Below are 16,706 nucleotides of genomic sequence, written 5' to 3' on the forward strand. Positions count from 1 at the left end.
ATCCCTACTTGGAGAAAAAAGAGAACGCATCTTTGCACACATGAAAAGAACCTGAAAGAGTGAGCCAGGGAGGGGGGCCTGAGTTCATGTCCAGAGCACTTCGTACTCTAATTGTCCCTCCTGTCCCTCCGCTGGGCTGGGAGCCCCATGAGGGCTGGGTCTGGTTTTCCCCCAGGACCTGCTGCCTAAGGGGTAGTCGGTGATGAGGAGGAAATGAGATGAGTGAATGAACGCTGCTTCCAGTCCAGGAACAGCCTGCGTGGTCCTGCTCAGGTCCATCCCCTTTCTGGGCCTCAGTTTCTCCATCTGAGCTGATCTTCAGCTGATGTTGTGAGCCAGCAAGGACCTGGGACTGCAGGGGACCGGGAGAGGCAGGGCACGGTGCTGGGATTCTGCGAGGACTTGGCTGGCCTGTGGGCGGGAGGGGGGAGGCGACTTTGGAGGCTCTTGGAGCGCAGGAGACAGGGCAGCCGATGGGCACCTGGGTGGCCTGCTGGGGGTGGGGTGCGGGCGAGGCTGAAAAGCCTGTTTTTGGAAGGTTTAGGTTTCCATGGCAACTTGGTTTTTCTTTTTCTGAAAAACGAAGCACCCAACAACTCCTCTGGGCGTCAGAGCCCCCTGTGAGGGTTGGGGCTGATTGGGGGGCGAGGACCAGGCAGATGGGCAGGCCCCTGAGGCAGGCAGAGGAGGGCTGGGGGCAGGGGCACCGAGTCCTGAGGCACTGGTGGCCCCTGCCTGGGTGGGGGCCGGGCCCTGGGGGTCTCCCCATCTCGAGGGCTGGGTGCCCCTGCTTGTTGTTACTTTGCCTTGTGTTTTCTGCAGATCATGATCGAGTTCTGTCCCGGGGGCGCTGTGGATGCCATCATGCTGGGTGAGTCCTTGATCCAGGGCATTGCAGGGAGCGGGGGGACTTGCTCAGAGCCCTAAGTCTGGCTCCTGGACAGCTCAGTCTGGGACCGGGTCCTTCCCCACCCACCTCTAGTGATTCCCGTTGCTTCTGTGAGCACCTTTCAGCTTTGTCCCTTTCAGGGGCAGGGTTTGGGTTCTTGGAGAGAATGCAGGATATACGCTCCCCGTTCCAAAAGCCTTGTGTCCTTGAACTGGGCACTCGCCCTCTCGAGCCTTCTTGATTGGTGTGACGCCTCCTTTGCCCGACCCCACAGCTCTCCTAGGACGTGAAACGGAGACCCGTGAGGGAGGTTCTTTGAAAAGTGGGGAAACCCACCCATTTGGTAAATGCTCAGTAGGGATGTTGTCAGGTCTTGATGTCCTGGGCAAGCTTGAGCAGTAGCAACAGCAGTAAAATATTAGCAATGACCATTTATTTGTGAACAGTCACTAGATGCCAGAGATTACGGTGGCTGCTTTCACATGTGTTGTCCTCATTCAGTCCTCACGTGTAAAATGAGGAGGAGGATCTCTGTTTTCTTGTGATTGGACTGACACTTGGAGAGGTTAAGGAGCCCACGCAGAGTCACGCAGCAGAGCCGTGAACCCAGGCCTGGGCGACCCCACTCCTAATTGCTTCCCCTCCCACCACCTTCCCTGCTCCTGCCAGCCTGCGAGTGAGGGTCTGGGGCTTGGGAAGTCTGAGTGGCGAGTCTGGGATTCTGGGGGGCTCAGGAGAGGAGAGGCCTCAGTATAATGCCGTGCCACTGAGCCACTCTTTTATTATGAAGAAGGTATTTTCCCCTGAGTTTATCTCAGGAGGGAGCAGATCATAATCCCAAAAGACACAATCCCAAACGCCATCACCCTGAATGTTGAAATCCTGAAACATCAAAATCCCTAAAGTCTGAAATCCCAGAAAGCACAATCCTGAAAGATCAAAATCCGGAAAATATAATTCTGGGAAAAATAATAAAAAATTCTTTGTAAGATATTTATTTACATTTTAAAAAGGGATTTATTTGAGAAAAATAAAAACATGACAGAACATTTCATAAGCCAATTTACACAATAAAATAGGCGATAATAGTACGCATGTTGGTGCAGGCGTGCACACTCAGGGAGACGGCTGGCACGGGTAGAGCAGCTGTGAGCAGACGAGCCTGGTTCCCAAAGAAATAGGTCAAGGAGGGAAAGGCATAGACACATATCGCTCGGGCTGGTAATTGTGTGCACCCCGTTTTATGGCTGTGGTTGTCTGAAATACCGCGACAAGCAACCTACGTCTTTTGATGAGATCAGTCAAAAACTCTGAGGGGTCACCACCACGTGGGCATTAGCCCGAAGAGCTGAGATCTTGAGAAATTTTCTTTCCGAAGTGCAGATGTACGAAAGGGACATCTCTTCGCTGATAAGGAAGTTTCAGTGTTTTTATGTAGACCCACAGTGATGACACACGAAGTCAACATTGTGATAATGCACTTTCATGGAATCATATTTACCAAAAATACATAAAAATACATAAAATGAATTAGAACTCTCTATTAAAAAATTGCTGCTGACATTCCAGCCTTGGACTCACAACCAGCATAGCAATAATCTCCTTTTATTGTGTAGTTTCCACATTGAGTACTGAGCATGCTCTATCTATTGAGCCCTGCCAACATTGGATATAATCATCCCATTTTACAGACCGGGAAATAAAGGTCCGGAGAACTTGAGCAACTTGCCAGAAACTACACAGCTTGTGAGAGGCAGTGCCTGGGTGCAGGCCTTGCCTGTGTCTTCCTAAAGCCCATGCCAGCTCCGAGCCCAGCCCCTAGCTGGGGACACAGAGGTGAAGGATGAGGCCACAGGGAGGGGGAGCAGCCTGTGGACCCCAGATGGCCTGGCTTCCCAGGGCAGTGCAGTTGGCGCCTGCAGCCCTGGCCGGTGTGCCTGTTTTTACCACTCCCGAGGGACCTGGGAGGAGAGTTGTGCCTTGTGGGTTCCTGGCCAGGCACCCCGGGGAGAGGCAGACACGCAGTGGGAGGCTGCAGAGCAGAACCCGGGATGCCCAGCCTGGGGGCCTATGGCCTGAGAATGGGGCGGGCCGGGGGAGCTGGCTCTCCTGGGCACAGAGGTCTCGGGTAGCAACATAACTCAAATAATCAGGACGGTGACATGGGACGCAGAGCACAGGATGTCCTTCTGGAGTCTTCTCACTCCCTTCCTCCCACCGCCTCCAGTCGGTCCCACATCCTCCCTCCCAGTCCATTGCATGGAGCATCCTTCCTCCTCCCTGCCTTGGCCGATGGCCAGGCTGCTGTGATGACTTCCAGCTGTGCCCCTGCGAAGTTCAGATTCTGTCCCTGCCCTGCTCAGAGCTGCGCACAGACTGCCCGCTGTGTCTCAAATAAAACGCAGCCTGCATGGCGTGGCCCACAAGGTCCTGCAGTCAGGGCCTGCTGACCTCTGACCTCAACTCACTTCCCCCTCCTCTGTCCCCTCATCTGTCCCCTCCTGCCACACAGGGGTCCTTGGCACATGCTGCTGCCTTTTCCTGGAATGTTCTTCCCGTTCCCACCTGCTCAGGCCTGCTTATCCCTCGAACCTCAGAGAAGTGTCCACGGTAGCGTGTGTGCGTGGGGGTGTGTGTGTCTCGCCCTGACTCGCACACAAAAGGCCCTTGGTGACCGGCCCTCCAGCCTCTCCAGCCCTCTCCCTTCCACATCCCCTGGTACCACCACTGGCGGCCGGTGGACGTTTCGTTTAACACCAGCCCGTGTCAGCCGTGGCTTCTGCTGGTTCCCTGACCTGGAGTGTCCTTGTCACACCCGCTCTCTCAAATCCCTGTTCTTCCTTCAGGACACAGCACAACTGTCCTTTCCTCTGGGCAGCCTCCCTACTCCCTGCCCAGCCTGACCTCCCGCATACCCACACCCCACTCTGTTCCAACCATCGCTCACCGTTTTCACGTCCCTCTCTGCGTCCCTGCACCAAGCACGTGGTGAGTACCCGCTCGGTGTCTGCTGACACAAGGATCTCTACATCTCAGTCTGGCTGCATTTATGAACCACCTGAGCTCTAAAGCCAGACTCTCTGGTTTGAGTCTCAGATCTGTGACTTCTCACTTGCATGATGTTGAGCAAATGACTTAACCTCTCCAAGCCTCAAGTTTCCTAATCTGTAAAATGGGGACAGTAATTGTGCCTGCTCCGGGGGATTGTTAGGACAAAATGGTCAATACATGTAAAGTGCTTAGACGTGAGCCCAGTACACAGCGAGTGCTTCATAATCTTGGTGGCTTTTGTGTTTCTCGTAACTGGCGTGGGCTGGACACTCAGTTGCCTGCGGTGAGTGCTTGCTGAGTTGACAGCAGTTCTCTGTTTCCAGAGCTGGACAGAGGCCTCACAGAGCCCCAGATTCAGGTCATTTGCCGCCAGATGCTGGAAGCCCTCAACTTCCTGCACAGCAAGAAGATTATCCACCGCGACCTGAAAGCCGGCAACGTGCTGATGACCCTGGAGGGAGACATCAGGCTGGGTAAGGGGCCCAGGGGGAGAGGCGGAGCCACTCAGCAGCCACCTGGGGGTGTTGGCCTGGCCTCTGCCGGCAGGAGGGAGCTTGGGCCTGGTGGGGAGGGGGGGTCCTCACTCCCACGATCTCTGAGGATGTCGCCAGTTCTGCCCCCTCTTGCTCTTGCTGCTTTCTAATCAAGAGAATTGGAATGAGAAGGATGGGTGGAGGATGACCTTGCATCTGTTACCGGCTGGAAAACATGACACAGCAGACATATATGTATGTCAGACATGTATATATTTTTGATGGCTCCTCTTTTTTTTTTTTTTTGAGACAGAGTCTCACTTTGTTGCCCAGGCTAGAGTGAGTGCCGTGGCGTCAGCCTAGCTCACAGCAACCTCAGACTCCTGGGCTCAAGGGATCCTCCTGCCTCAGCCTCCCGAGTAGCTGGGACTACAGGCATGCGCCACCATGCCTGGCTAATTTTTTCTCTATATATTTTTAGTTGTCAAGATGATTTCTTTCTATTTTTAGTAGAGACAGGGTCTCATTCAGGCTGGTCTCGAACTGCTGACCTCGAGCGATCCACCGGCCTCGGCCTCCCAGAGGGCTAGGGTTACAGGCGTGAGCCACCACGCCCGGCCTAATTTTTTTTTTAACCAAAATAACACATACCTGTGTCACCTGCTCCCATACCTCCCTTCATCATCCAACCCCAGGGACAAGCACTTTGAACTCCTCTTTTGTTTACTTCTGCATTGCTAAATAATATGTCTATAATGATGTTTTTAAAAGTAATGGCTTTTTAGCTGGGTGAGGTGGCACTGGCCGACAGTCCTAGCTACTGGGGAGGCTGAGGCAGGAGGATCGCTGGTACCCAGGAGTTTGAGGCTGCAGTGAGCTGTGACGATGCCACTGCACTCCAGCCTGGGTGACAGAGTGAGACCCTGTTTCAAAAAAAACTAATGGTTTTTATTGTTTGATTAAAAAAATATGCTTTATCATACAAAGTCTACATAGTACATGAAGGTTTAAAGGAAAAAGCTAGAAAGTATCTTCACAGAAATGTGCACAAATGCTGACCCAGGTTGTCATCCAGACGCCGGGCTGTGGAGTGGGCGGGGAGTTAGAGTCAGTAACGGTAGAGAGGTGATAGAGTCGTGCTTTCTTTCTTGTATCTTTGGCTACTTTCAACTCCACTTTCTATTAATATCTTTCTCTGTCCGTTAAATAATTCATTCATCTTCCCCCACAACCCTGTCCTTCCCCCATAGAAGTGTCACTATTTATAGTTCCTCTAGTGGCCACCGTGTTATCTTTAAGGAACATTTAAATTATGTCCCTGAGAAACCGCACCACTGTTGAGCCCCTGTGCCTGAGAACTGCAGGGAGAGTCAGGAGGGGGGAGCAGAGAGGGGCGCAGCGCAGCCAGAGATGTCCTCTGCAGCGGGTGGGCGGGCGGGGACCTGCTCGGGCCACAGAGCAAGCGTGGCAGGGCCGAGGGCCAGGTGCAGGTGCTGGGGCCGGGGGTACACAGGGACGGGAGGTCTGCCCATGACCTGGGCCTGGGGTCCGGGAATTAGAAGAGGCTGTGTGGGAGCTAAGTCTGTGCTGTGTCGTAAAGATGGATAGGTGTTTGCCAGATACACAAGGTTGGGCAGGGCGGTCCGGAAAGAAGGAGACCTGTGGGCAGAGACATGGAGGGCAGGAACAGCAGGGGATTTGTGGGAGAACAATACTAAAAATAATGACACACATCCACCGAGTTTATGAGGCACCCACTAGGTGCCAGGCATTGGACAAGGCACTTTGTATATATCATCTCATTTAATCAACACGCCAGGGGTAGGGACTATACCCATTTTACAGGTGAGGACATGGAGGCCCAATGTGAGGGGAGATGCCCAAGAACCTACCATGAGGGAGGAGGAGTGCAGGGTCTGGACTCGAGAGCAGCCTAGGGACCGCCTTGTCCAGGGACAGAGGGAGAGTGGCCGGGAGGGCTGGGGCAGGGAGTATCCAGAGCAGAAGAGAGTCACATGTGCTCTAGGAAATTCAAAGGAAACATTCACCTTGGGCAGGAATGGAGGAAGGGCCCCAGCATCTGTGGGCCGCGTGCCCAGCGGGTTCTCATTTCCCAGGCTACACACCCCTGCCCCAGACACCCCAAACCTGCAGGGCGCCGACACGCTCCGCCGACTGCAGAATTCCACTCAGAACCAGCATGGCGGGGGACGGAGGCAGATGGGTGTGTCAGGTTTCAAGATGAGTTGGCGTATCCAGTTGAGAAACCCAGGAAGCCAGTTAAGGAGGAAGAAGGTTGAGGGAGAGTTGGTGTGTGAGCATTCGCACAATTCCTGCTGGGCCCTGGGAGCCGCGGTGTGAACACCCACTGATGGGGCTCTGAATCTGCAGCCTGACACGCAGTGGAGAAGGCCTGGGAGTCTGAGTGTCATCTGTCTGTCTCTTCTTACCTTCCTGGGACGGTCTTGGGCCCCTGGAGCCCTGCCCCCCAATGTCCTTATGCAACTCAGGGGTAACCACAGACCTTTCTCCAAGCAAGGGCATCACTGCGTTGGAGACAGTGTCTGTGCTTCTCAGCAGAGTGGGGATGGAGTGGGCGAGCTGAGCAAAGCGCAGCCTCCAGACACAGACAAGCCTGGTTCAAATCCTGGCTCCGCCACTTCCGCTGCGTGGTCTGGAAACACATCTTAGCCATTCAAACCTCCGTGCTTTCAGCTGTATGATGGGATAACAATAGGACCTCCTCACAGGGTTACTGTGACATTGGGGTGAAATATACAAAGTATGGTCACACGGAGGCAGGTGCTCAGGGTCATATCCCTCTTCGGTGCTGAGCATTTCGCTTCTTCCTTGTGTTAAATATTTACTTCTGTCTAGGATTTCAAACTTCATTGACAGTTGCCCAGTACAGCACAAGCTCCCGCTCTGGGTGGGAATGGAGCGAGTCTGGCTTGGCGGGTGGGGCCTGTTTGTGCAGAGAGAGAAGGAGACAGTTGGGCTATGAAGTGTGGTGTGGACTTTGAAGTCTGAATTCCTGTGTTCTTGTTCTGGATCTGCGACTTGGCACTGGGTGACCTTATTAGACAAGTTACTTAGTGTTTTTGAGTCTCAGTTTCCTCACTCTCAGTGGAGTAATAGTTCCTGCCTCATGGACTTGGCATGATGACTTCCGGGGACTGTGCATCCAAAGCATCTAGTAGGTGCCCACATCCTAGATTCCAGCAAATGTTACATTTCTTTTCTGCGCCAAGGAATGTCTCAGAGCAGCTGCTGTAAGGTGGAGTGTTCCCCATTCTGCAAAGAACCTATATTCCTCTTCCAGGTGCTTCTCTGAAGATGGGAGGTGAATTTCACAACTTTTGGGGTCTTTCGAGTTCCAGGCAGTGGTCTCAACTGGCCTAAAAGTCAAAGTGTGCAGCATAACCTTGGAACACAGTAGGTGCTCAATAAATAGTCACTTCCAGCATTTCCATCCTCCCTTAGTCTGTGGTTACTTCAGGATCTCACACTCCAAAAGACCTCCGATGTTCAGGTAGCCTGGTGGTGGGCCAGGCAGGAGCCAGTCACCTGCCCGTCACCCAACCCTGACCCCAATCCAGCCTTTCTGTTTCCTGCTGCCAGCAGGCTGGGGTCCTGGTTCTTTCACTATAGCTACCATACACTGAACTCATTTAATCCTTGAAGGAGGTTTTGGGACCTAGAGAGACTGATTAAGTTACCCAAGGTCACACAGCTAGTAAGGGAGCAATTGGGGTTCAAAGCAAGGCATCTGGCTCCAGAGCCCATGTGCTTAACCACTACCCTCTTGTAGACTTTTTTTGGTGACACATGATGAAAACCCGTCTCCTATGACTGAGGCAGTCAGGAGAGTGTGTATCATGGAACCAAACTGGGGAGCAGATATGGCTGGGCCTCATGGTCAGCTGCAGCCTGGAACATAAATGCTGTTGCGACTGTCTCTCGCCTCTGCCTTTCTGTGCACGTGGGTTGGGCTCCCAGACTAACCTTCTCCATGAAGCTTCTGGCAAGATCTAGTTTTACATTTCCCAGGATCACTTCCTGCAGGTGAAACCAAAACTCACAATTTGAGGTCTCAGTGTCAATAATCCCAGTGAAGGGCTCTGATTGGCCTAGCTTGGCTCAGGTGGTGATCCCTGGACCCATCAGTGAGGCCCAGGAACAAGGGCTTCTCCCATAGGCCCAGCTTGTAGTCAGTCTGTCTGGTGGAGGGTGGGTCAGGTGACAATATGGAAGTCCCACACCACCCCCGTGGAATGGTGTGGTTGTCTGGGAGAGGCAGAGAGGATTCCAGAGGCAGAGAGGATTTGGACTGGAAACACATTGTGTTGTTCACCTAGACTGGCACAGCCTTGAGAATCACATAGTCCTGGCTGAGGGGAAATGAGTGAGGCAGAAGTGTTGATGTATTTGTGACTGAGCTTGGGGGCGAGTGCCAGAAAAAGGCTGCGTGACATGGGGAGAAGAGAGAGTCAATGAGGGCAGTTGGGGTAGGAAGCCAAAGGTGGAGGCGGGTAATGATGGGAAGACAAAGTATTAAGTTTGTCACGTTAAGTGGTCACACGTATTTAGTTGCCTAAGAAACAAAAGAAAACAAAAACAGAAACCTTACCATGGTAGAGCACTTCTTCCGGTCTGACATTCAGCTAGATGATATGATCCCCGTTCAATAGACTGGGAAACTGAGGCTCAGAGAAATGAAGCAATTTGTCTGTGATCACGCTAGAGTCTTCTTACTTCTCTGCCCAGGCACTGTTTCCATGACACCCCTGGGAGGGCAGATCATGCCTGGAATTAGGAGACGCTTCCCTCTTAATGAGCTCAGGTGTGCTGCTGGCCTCCGTGATGCGAGGAAGGAGGCCCCTGGGATCTCAGGGCCAGGGTGGGAGCTTTTGCTTTCTCCTGTCTCTACCTTGGTTTCAGCAGGTCCCAACACCTCTCTAGGCTTTGCTTCCCTGCCTGTACCTTGAGGGGCCTGGCTAGTGTTTGTCCACATGGGGTACTGGCATTTTGGATGGGACAGTTTTCACGTGCAGGAGGTGAAATGTCCCCAGCCCTCCCTCACTAAATGGCAGGAGCACTCTGGTTCACTGTGACAACCAGACCACACGCCCACAGCCCACCTTCATACAATACCTGGGGGTACACGGCACCACCCCTAGTTGAGAACCACCTGGAAGGTCTTTCAGACCTAGGATTTGAGGGTAAGCCCTGGACTGTGGACTGGTGTGGCATGGGGTGGGGGGTCCAGGACAGGAGGGAGTGCAGAGCTGCAGTTCGGCAGTGGTTCAGCTTTAACTGGCCTGGCGTTGGCTGGGACAAGGCTCCTTGTACCTTGGATTCTTTCGGTGGCCTACAGTCTAGGGGACAGATGAGAGACTCTCTTATAAATCTTCATACATTCTACATTCACTGCTTTTGTGTGTGTGTATGTGTGTGTGTGTGCATGTATGTGTGTAATACATAATGCATTTTATATTATGTATGTATTTTTTCTATAGGTGATATATGATATTTATACATGTATAGAAAGATATATACAAAGATATTCATTGTAACAATATTTGTAAGAGCAAGAAATCAGAAATGATCCAAGTATATGTACTCCATTAGAGGATTAAGTAAGTTATGATACTGTCATCCAATGGAATCTTTTTCAGCTATTGAAAACTAAGTTGTAGAAAATGTGTAATCTCTTGTAAAGATATATAATACATACTGTAAAGGGGAAAAAAACAACTTGCAAGATAGTATATTTAGTCTAATTATATTTTTTAAGGTAGCAAATACATAAATATTGTATATCTATAATTTTTATATGTATTTATATATAATTTTTACATAACATAAATAAGAAAATCTAGAGCTATATACAGCAAACTCATAAATGTTTATCTCAGCTGGGCGTGGTGGCTCATGCCTGTAATTCTAGCACTCTGGAAGGCCGAGGTAGAAAGATTGCTTGAGCTCAAGAGTTTGAGGTTGCAGTGAGCTAGGCTGACGCCACTGCATTCTAGCCCGGGCAACAGAGTGAGACTCTGTTTCAAAAAAATAAAATAAAATAAAAAATAAAATACAATATGATAAAATAAATGTTTATCTCTCTGTCATGATTATAGAGACCTTTTAATCTGTAAATGTTTGAGTCTTTAGTAAGTGACATTGCTTTAGTAATCAAAAAAAATTACATACACACAAACACCCAAGTGAGTAGATAAATAGTCCTATAGACAATTTGGAATGATAAGACCCACAGAGGGGAGAAAAAGTCACTCCCAATCTGCCGGAATGAACCACCCCTCACTGTGGGCCTCCTTCCAGTCTCTTTCTGTGCACAGAAAAGTAGGATCAGATAGTGTGAAAGATGACAACTGGGTGACTTTCTGCAAAGTACTTGTTTCTCTTAACTTCAGCTTCCTCTTCTGTAAAATGGGGATAATAATTTGCCCTAAAAGGTCGTAGATATAAGTGATATGCATAGGAATAAATATGGGATGATATGCATGTCTCTTTGCCCAGTGCGATGGACCCGGTAAGTTCTCAGTAAATATCAGTTTTTATAAGATAAACATGTGCTTTTTAAAAAACTGAGATGATCATATGTTAATACATTCAGTTTTCTAGTCTGGCTTTTAAAATTGAATAATATCAGCATGTCCCCCCATATCCTTAAATATTTCTCAGAAACATGATTATTTTAATGCTTTTCTTGTATTCCATCACATGCACAAATCATAATTGACCTGTGACAGCCCTAAATGGGATATTTAGGTTTCTCATGAGTATTCTCATGAGGCTGATCACGTGCTTCGCGACTAGGTAATGCAGTGAGGACTGTGTGAGTCTCCTTCTGTAGTCATATCTTGAAGAGGAGTTCTCAGAAGCAGAGTTGCCAGACGTGTGCAGCGCGTCAGCTTTTCGTTCAGCCCTGGGCCGGCGCGCCCTCCACACCGGCCACGCCATTCGACACTCTCCCCAGTGTCACCACATCCTGGCCCCCACTGGGTTTTACTTAGCAGAGAAAAACCAAAAACCCACAAGACCAAAAAACTTTGCTGTATATGCATTTCAGTTTTTTAAACCATGAAAACAATAAACTCTATCAAAAACATTTCAAAGAATTAAAGTATATAAAGTAAAAAAGCTAAAGCCCCCTCTGTGTATGCCCCCTGCAAACACCAAAATCCCCCTTCCAGGGAGATGGATGCTATTAAATTTGATGTGCGGCCTTCCAGACCCTTCCATGTGTGTGTATTCAGACATGGACACACAATATGCATAATATCAGTCTTTTAAGATACAACTGGAAGCACACTGTACATTTTATAACACGTATCGGTCAGTCAGCAGCATGTCTGGGACAGTGTGTTGTGGACGAACTTCCAAGTTAGTGTGTACAAATGCAACCTCATCTTTTTTATTTTTAAAAATGCTTAAAAATTTTTATGGATACATAATAGTTGTACACATTTATAGGGTACATGTGATATTTTGATACAAGCCTATAATGTGTAACAATCAAATCTGAGTAACTGGGATAGCCATGGCCTCAAACATTTATCATTTCTTTGTCTTGGGAACATTTGCAATCTTCTCCTCTAGTTACTTTGAAATATACAAAAAATTATTGTTAACTATATTCACCCTATTATGCTACCAGACACTAAAGCTTATTCCTTCTACCTAACTGCATTTTTTCTTTCTTTTTTAGAAAAATTTTTATTTTTAATTATTCTGGGTACATAATTCATATACATACATATATATATATATTTTTTTGAGACAGAGTCTCGCTCTGTTGCCTGGGCTAGAGTGCCATGGCATCAGCCCAGCTCACAGCAACCTCAGACTCCTGGGCTCAAGCAATCCTTTTGCCTCAGCCTCCCGAGTAGCTGGGACTACAGGCATGCACCCCACCATGCACAGCTAATTTTTTCTATATATGTTTTTAGCTGTCCAAATCATTTCTTTCTATTTTTTAGTAGAGACGGGGGTCTTGGTCTTGCTCAGGCTGGTCTCGAACTCCTGACCTCGAGCGATCCTCCCACCTCGGCCTCCCAGAGTGCTAGGATTACAGGCGTGAGCCACCTTGCCTGGCCCTGAATCTATTTTTTAATCAAGATAAAACTGTGCCCCAGAAGACAAGAGCCCTTGGAGGAAATTTCTCCTTGTAGCCTGGGTTCTTCTCTTAGCAGTGGGTGTGTGAAGGAAGGCTGAGAGTGTTGGGGTGTATTTAAAGATACATTTCATTCATTTATTTTTTGTTAGTCCTTAAAGGAATACATGTTTTTCAGAGCAAAGTGATGGAATTCAGAAAAGTGGAAGTCTGACCACCCACAGACAACCATTCAAGCAATTTGGTGTATTTCCTTCAAGTCAATTCAATATACATTTTTGCCCTTTCTTAGGGGAGCATAATTCTGAGTATACAGTATAGGTGAACTGTGCATCCCCACTTAACCTTATACGGTAATATAAGTATTAGTATGTAAATAAAATCTTTAACATTAAAAAATCCCTCAAAACTAATTTTAATAACTACAGAGTATTCCATCGTATGGGGGTATATCACACTTTTCTTAATCTATTATAAAAGGTTTTGAAATCATTCCCTGATAGCTAAGCAATTATGGTTGTTTTTAGTTTGTCACTGTTACAATGGCACTTTGATGAATATCATCATGCATAATTTTTTTTTAATTTAAGACTATTTCATTAGGGTCATTTCCCAGATTGGAATTACTGGATCAAAAGAGTGTGGACATTTTAAAGGTTGTTGCTATTTACTGCCAAATTGCTTTCCTAAAGACTACCGCCAATTTACACTGTCATTAGCAGATAGGAAAGTGTCCATCTCAGTACTTCCTGATAGCAGCAGAAATCATGTTTTTAATGATCTTTAATTTGTTAGATAGAAAATGGCATCTGTTAGTCAAGCTGGAAGGTACATCTCTGAGTTTTCACATCACGGGCTTTTACCCCAGGGCCGTGGGTGGAGGAATGCCCGTCAAACACTACATTTGAGGTTTTGTCTTGCAGCTGACTTCGGTGTGTCTGCCAAGAATCTGAAAACTCTGCAGAAACGAGATTCCTTCATAGGAACGCCTTACTGGTGAGTTGTGTGGCTTCTGGAAACTGAATGGTGGACTGATGGCTAAAGCTTCCCCAAGGTGACCTCTGGGTAGTGGAGAGGGAGAAGAGCCAGGAGGCAAGGGGGCTGCAGTAGCACCCGCCTAACAGGGTTACTGTGAGGATGAAACGAAGTGATGCACATGGAAGGTGCGCCCTTAACAGTCACTACGCTGGAATTCCTGAAACAGGGCTCAGCTCTCGATTTACCCAGGCGCTGGCGGGGCACGGGGCAGTGAGGACGAACAATACAAGCTCAGTTCCGACCCTCTAAGTCCCTCTGGACCTCTCTAGTCTGCTGTTTCCTTCTTTTCCAGAACTATCCCTTTAAAAACAAACAAAACTCTGTCACTCAATTTCACACCTACCTACTTTCTATTCACAAGTGTTTCATGCGCATTACTTGCCACTGTGGAGTTTAGGCTCCTTCTTGCTTGCCTGTTACTCACCCTTGCTTTCTCTCTCTCTCTCTCTCTCCTTTTATTCCTCTTTCTCGTTTCTCTCCCGTCCCTCTGCGCTGCTGCGCTCTCTCTGCCCGGTCCGGGCCGGCGCGGTCCCCTCTGCCCCTCCGCCTCCCCAGGCCTCTGGGTTCCGGGGTGCGTGCGCCGCCTTGTGGCGGGCGCCGGGAACTGCAGCGGGACGCGCGGGCGGCCGCCGCGAAGACCACCCTGAGAAGACGGTGGGATGGCAAGTCCTGCAGATCGTCATTCGGGAGCGCTGCCAGCCCCCGGCGTTGGCTCGTGCTGGCCCTTGACTCCGAATCTCCGAGAAGCACCGCGGAGGCCAGATTCTTAGCCCTCTGTTGTCCCTTGGTTGGTTCAGGATGGCCCCCGAGGTGGTCATGTGTGAGACCATGAAGGACACCCCGTACGACTACAAAGCCGACATCTGGTCCCTGGGCATCACGCTGATAGAGATGGCCCAGATCGAGCCGCCACACCACGAGCTCAACCCCATGCGGGTCCTGCTCAAGATCGCCAAGTCGGAGCCCCCCACTCTGCTCACGCCTTCTAAGTGGTAAGGAGCAAGCGGGGTGCTTGGTGCAGGGTCAACGCCCGGGACAGGGGGCAGGCGGGACGGGGGAGGTACAGTGTTAGGGGGAGGCAGGGAGAGGCCAAGCTGGGGGGGGGTCTCCCTGGACCCTGTGCTGCTGACATGAGAGCGACATGGGGCAAACCAGGTGACCCAAATAAGCTGGATCCCACTGAGGGAACAAGAGTCACGTGGCACAACCCTGGGTGGGAATGGGGGCTGGGGTTCAAATCCCAGCACTGCCGTAGTACACTGTGTGGCCTGGGCAGGTCCCGGCTCCTCTCTGGTTTCTACATCCCCGTCTGGGCAGTGATGTCCCCGAAAGGGCATCACGTGGGCCTTGCCACCTCCACCACTCTGGCTCATACAAGTGCCCTCTGCCCTTTGAGGGTGTGTTTGGAACAGCAGAGTCTGTGACATGGGGGACTTTTCCCAGCACTCGCCCCCTCCGAGCTCACTGCTGACACCTGTCCTCCCAGGTCTGTGGAGTTCCGAGACTTCCTGAAGGTAGCTCTGGACAAGAACCCAGAAACCCGGCCCAGTGCCGCTCAGCTGCTGGAAGTGAGTGGATCCCCCGCCCCTGCCCCTCTTTTGGAGGTGGAGGGACCCCGGAGGGTGGCAGCCAGGCGAGCTCATCGGTGCCCTAGAAGCGGGATGCCTTCCTCACCCCGCCCAGGCTCGGGCACGAGCAGCTGTCTGTCATCAGCCGGCATTCCCTAGGCACCTCCCGGATGTCAGCTCTGCCGGTAATGCCTCGGGGAACAAAGCCACCCAGACCCCTGTCTTCATCGAGCGTCTGTTCCAGTAGGGGGTCAGGCGGCAAACAAACAAATATGTGCACGTGTCAGGGGTGGCCAGAGCTGTGGAGAAATGTGCCACAGCACGAGGGCAAGGCCTGTGCAGGGAGGAAGGGGAAGGACGCTCTGGGTGAGCGGCCGCCAGCAGGGGTGAGGGAGCGAGGCAGATGGCGCGAGGGCGGAGGCCAAGGTCTGGGGCGGGAGTGCTGGGAGGAGCCAGGAGGCCAGACGGGGGCTGGAGACGAGATCAGAGAGGCACCAAGTGTGTCCATCTCCAGGTCTGATGATTCGCTGAGAGAACACACGGGACTCAGCACACTGTCGTCCTCCCCACCGGGACTTATCACAACCGAAGGACACAGAGAGAACTCAGTGCGGGGACGAGGCACACGGGAGGTGTGGGAGCCCGGCACAAGCTTCCCGAGCCCCCCGGTGTGGTTTCTAGTTCATTCCCCGTGTTGTCCACCAGGGAAGCTCATTAGAGACTCAGTGCCTGGGGTTTTTACTGGGGGGTGGTCACACAGGCACCCCCTGCCTGGCATGGCCCGAAGTTCCAGACTCCAGAAGGAAAGCAGGCGTCCAGGCTAAGCCGTATGGCTTGTAGGAACAGTCCGGGGGGAGTGGGCCACTCTCACCAGTTAACGGCGGGAACCCTCTCCAAATCCCAGAGGCAGCTAAGGCTCTGACGTCGTAAGCAGGCATTTCAGAGGCCTGCTGTGCCAGCTCTTTCCTGCACATGGGGCCGGGTCATGGAGGGTCCAGTGGGCGAGAGACAGCATGTGACTTCCATTTACAAGGGTCCCTCTGGCTGCTGTGTGCAGAGTCAGGGGCACTTGGAGCACCTCGTTAGCTGGCTGTGTGGCCTTAGGGGGGAAGTGGATGATGGTTTTTGAACTATTGGAGGTAGCTGTGAGCCGCCCTTCGCCTGGGCCTGTGTCTCGCGTCAGAGCGTCACAGTTAGCAGCCACCAGGTGAGCGCTGGCATGTTTGCAGCAGTATTCTGAGAGCTGCATCTGCCCAGCGGTCCCCAAATCTTCCTATTGCTGTCCCCATGCCACCACTGACGGAAGAGGTATAAAGCAGGCTGGGTGACACAGAGGCACTGCCCCTCCACTGCCCTGTCCACTCTGGTCCTTGCCCATGTGATGGCCCCTGAGGTGGGGCGGGAGGGAAGGAGGAGACAACACACGGAGCACTGAGTCTTGATATTCACCCAGCTCTTCCTGACTGCCCACCGCGTGCCAGGCACTGGGTCTGTGGTTGACACATCGGGACACAGCGTATCCCTCTGGGGTGTGCAGCTTAGTGATTATCAGT

General features: G+C 50.9%; 1 protein-coding gene across 1 annotated transcript in view; it reads left to right on the top strand.

The window, feature by feature from the left end:
- Window positions 1-16,706, top strand: part of STK10 (serine/threonine kinase 10) — a 102,486-nt gene that overhangs the window by 44,447 nt on the left and 41,333 nt on the right. Inside the window, exons 3-7 of the mRNA XM_045551177.1 lie at window positions 823-871; window positions 4,264-4,413; window positions 13,471-13,543; window positions 14,383-14,577; window positions 15,072-15,153. Of these exons, the coding sequence (XP_045407133.1) occupies window positions 823-871; window positions 4,264-4,413; window positions 13,471-13,543; window positions 14,383-14,577; window positions 15,072-15,153 (549 nt within the window). The remainder of the gene's footprint in view (window positions 1-822; window positions 872-4,263; window positions 4,414-13,470; window positions 13,544-14,382; window positions 14,578-15,071; window positions 15,154-16,706) is intronic.

The sequence above is a fragment of the Lemur catta genome, chromosome 5 (genome assembly GCF_020740605.2).
Source record: "Lemur catta isolate mLemCat1 chromosome 5, mLemCat1.pri, whole genome shotgun sequence".
Lineage (NCBI taxonomy): Eukaryota > Metazoa > Chordata > Mammalia > Primates > Lemuridae > Lemur > Lemur catta.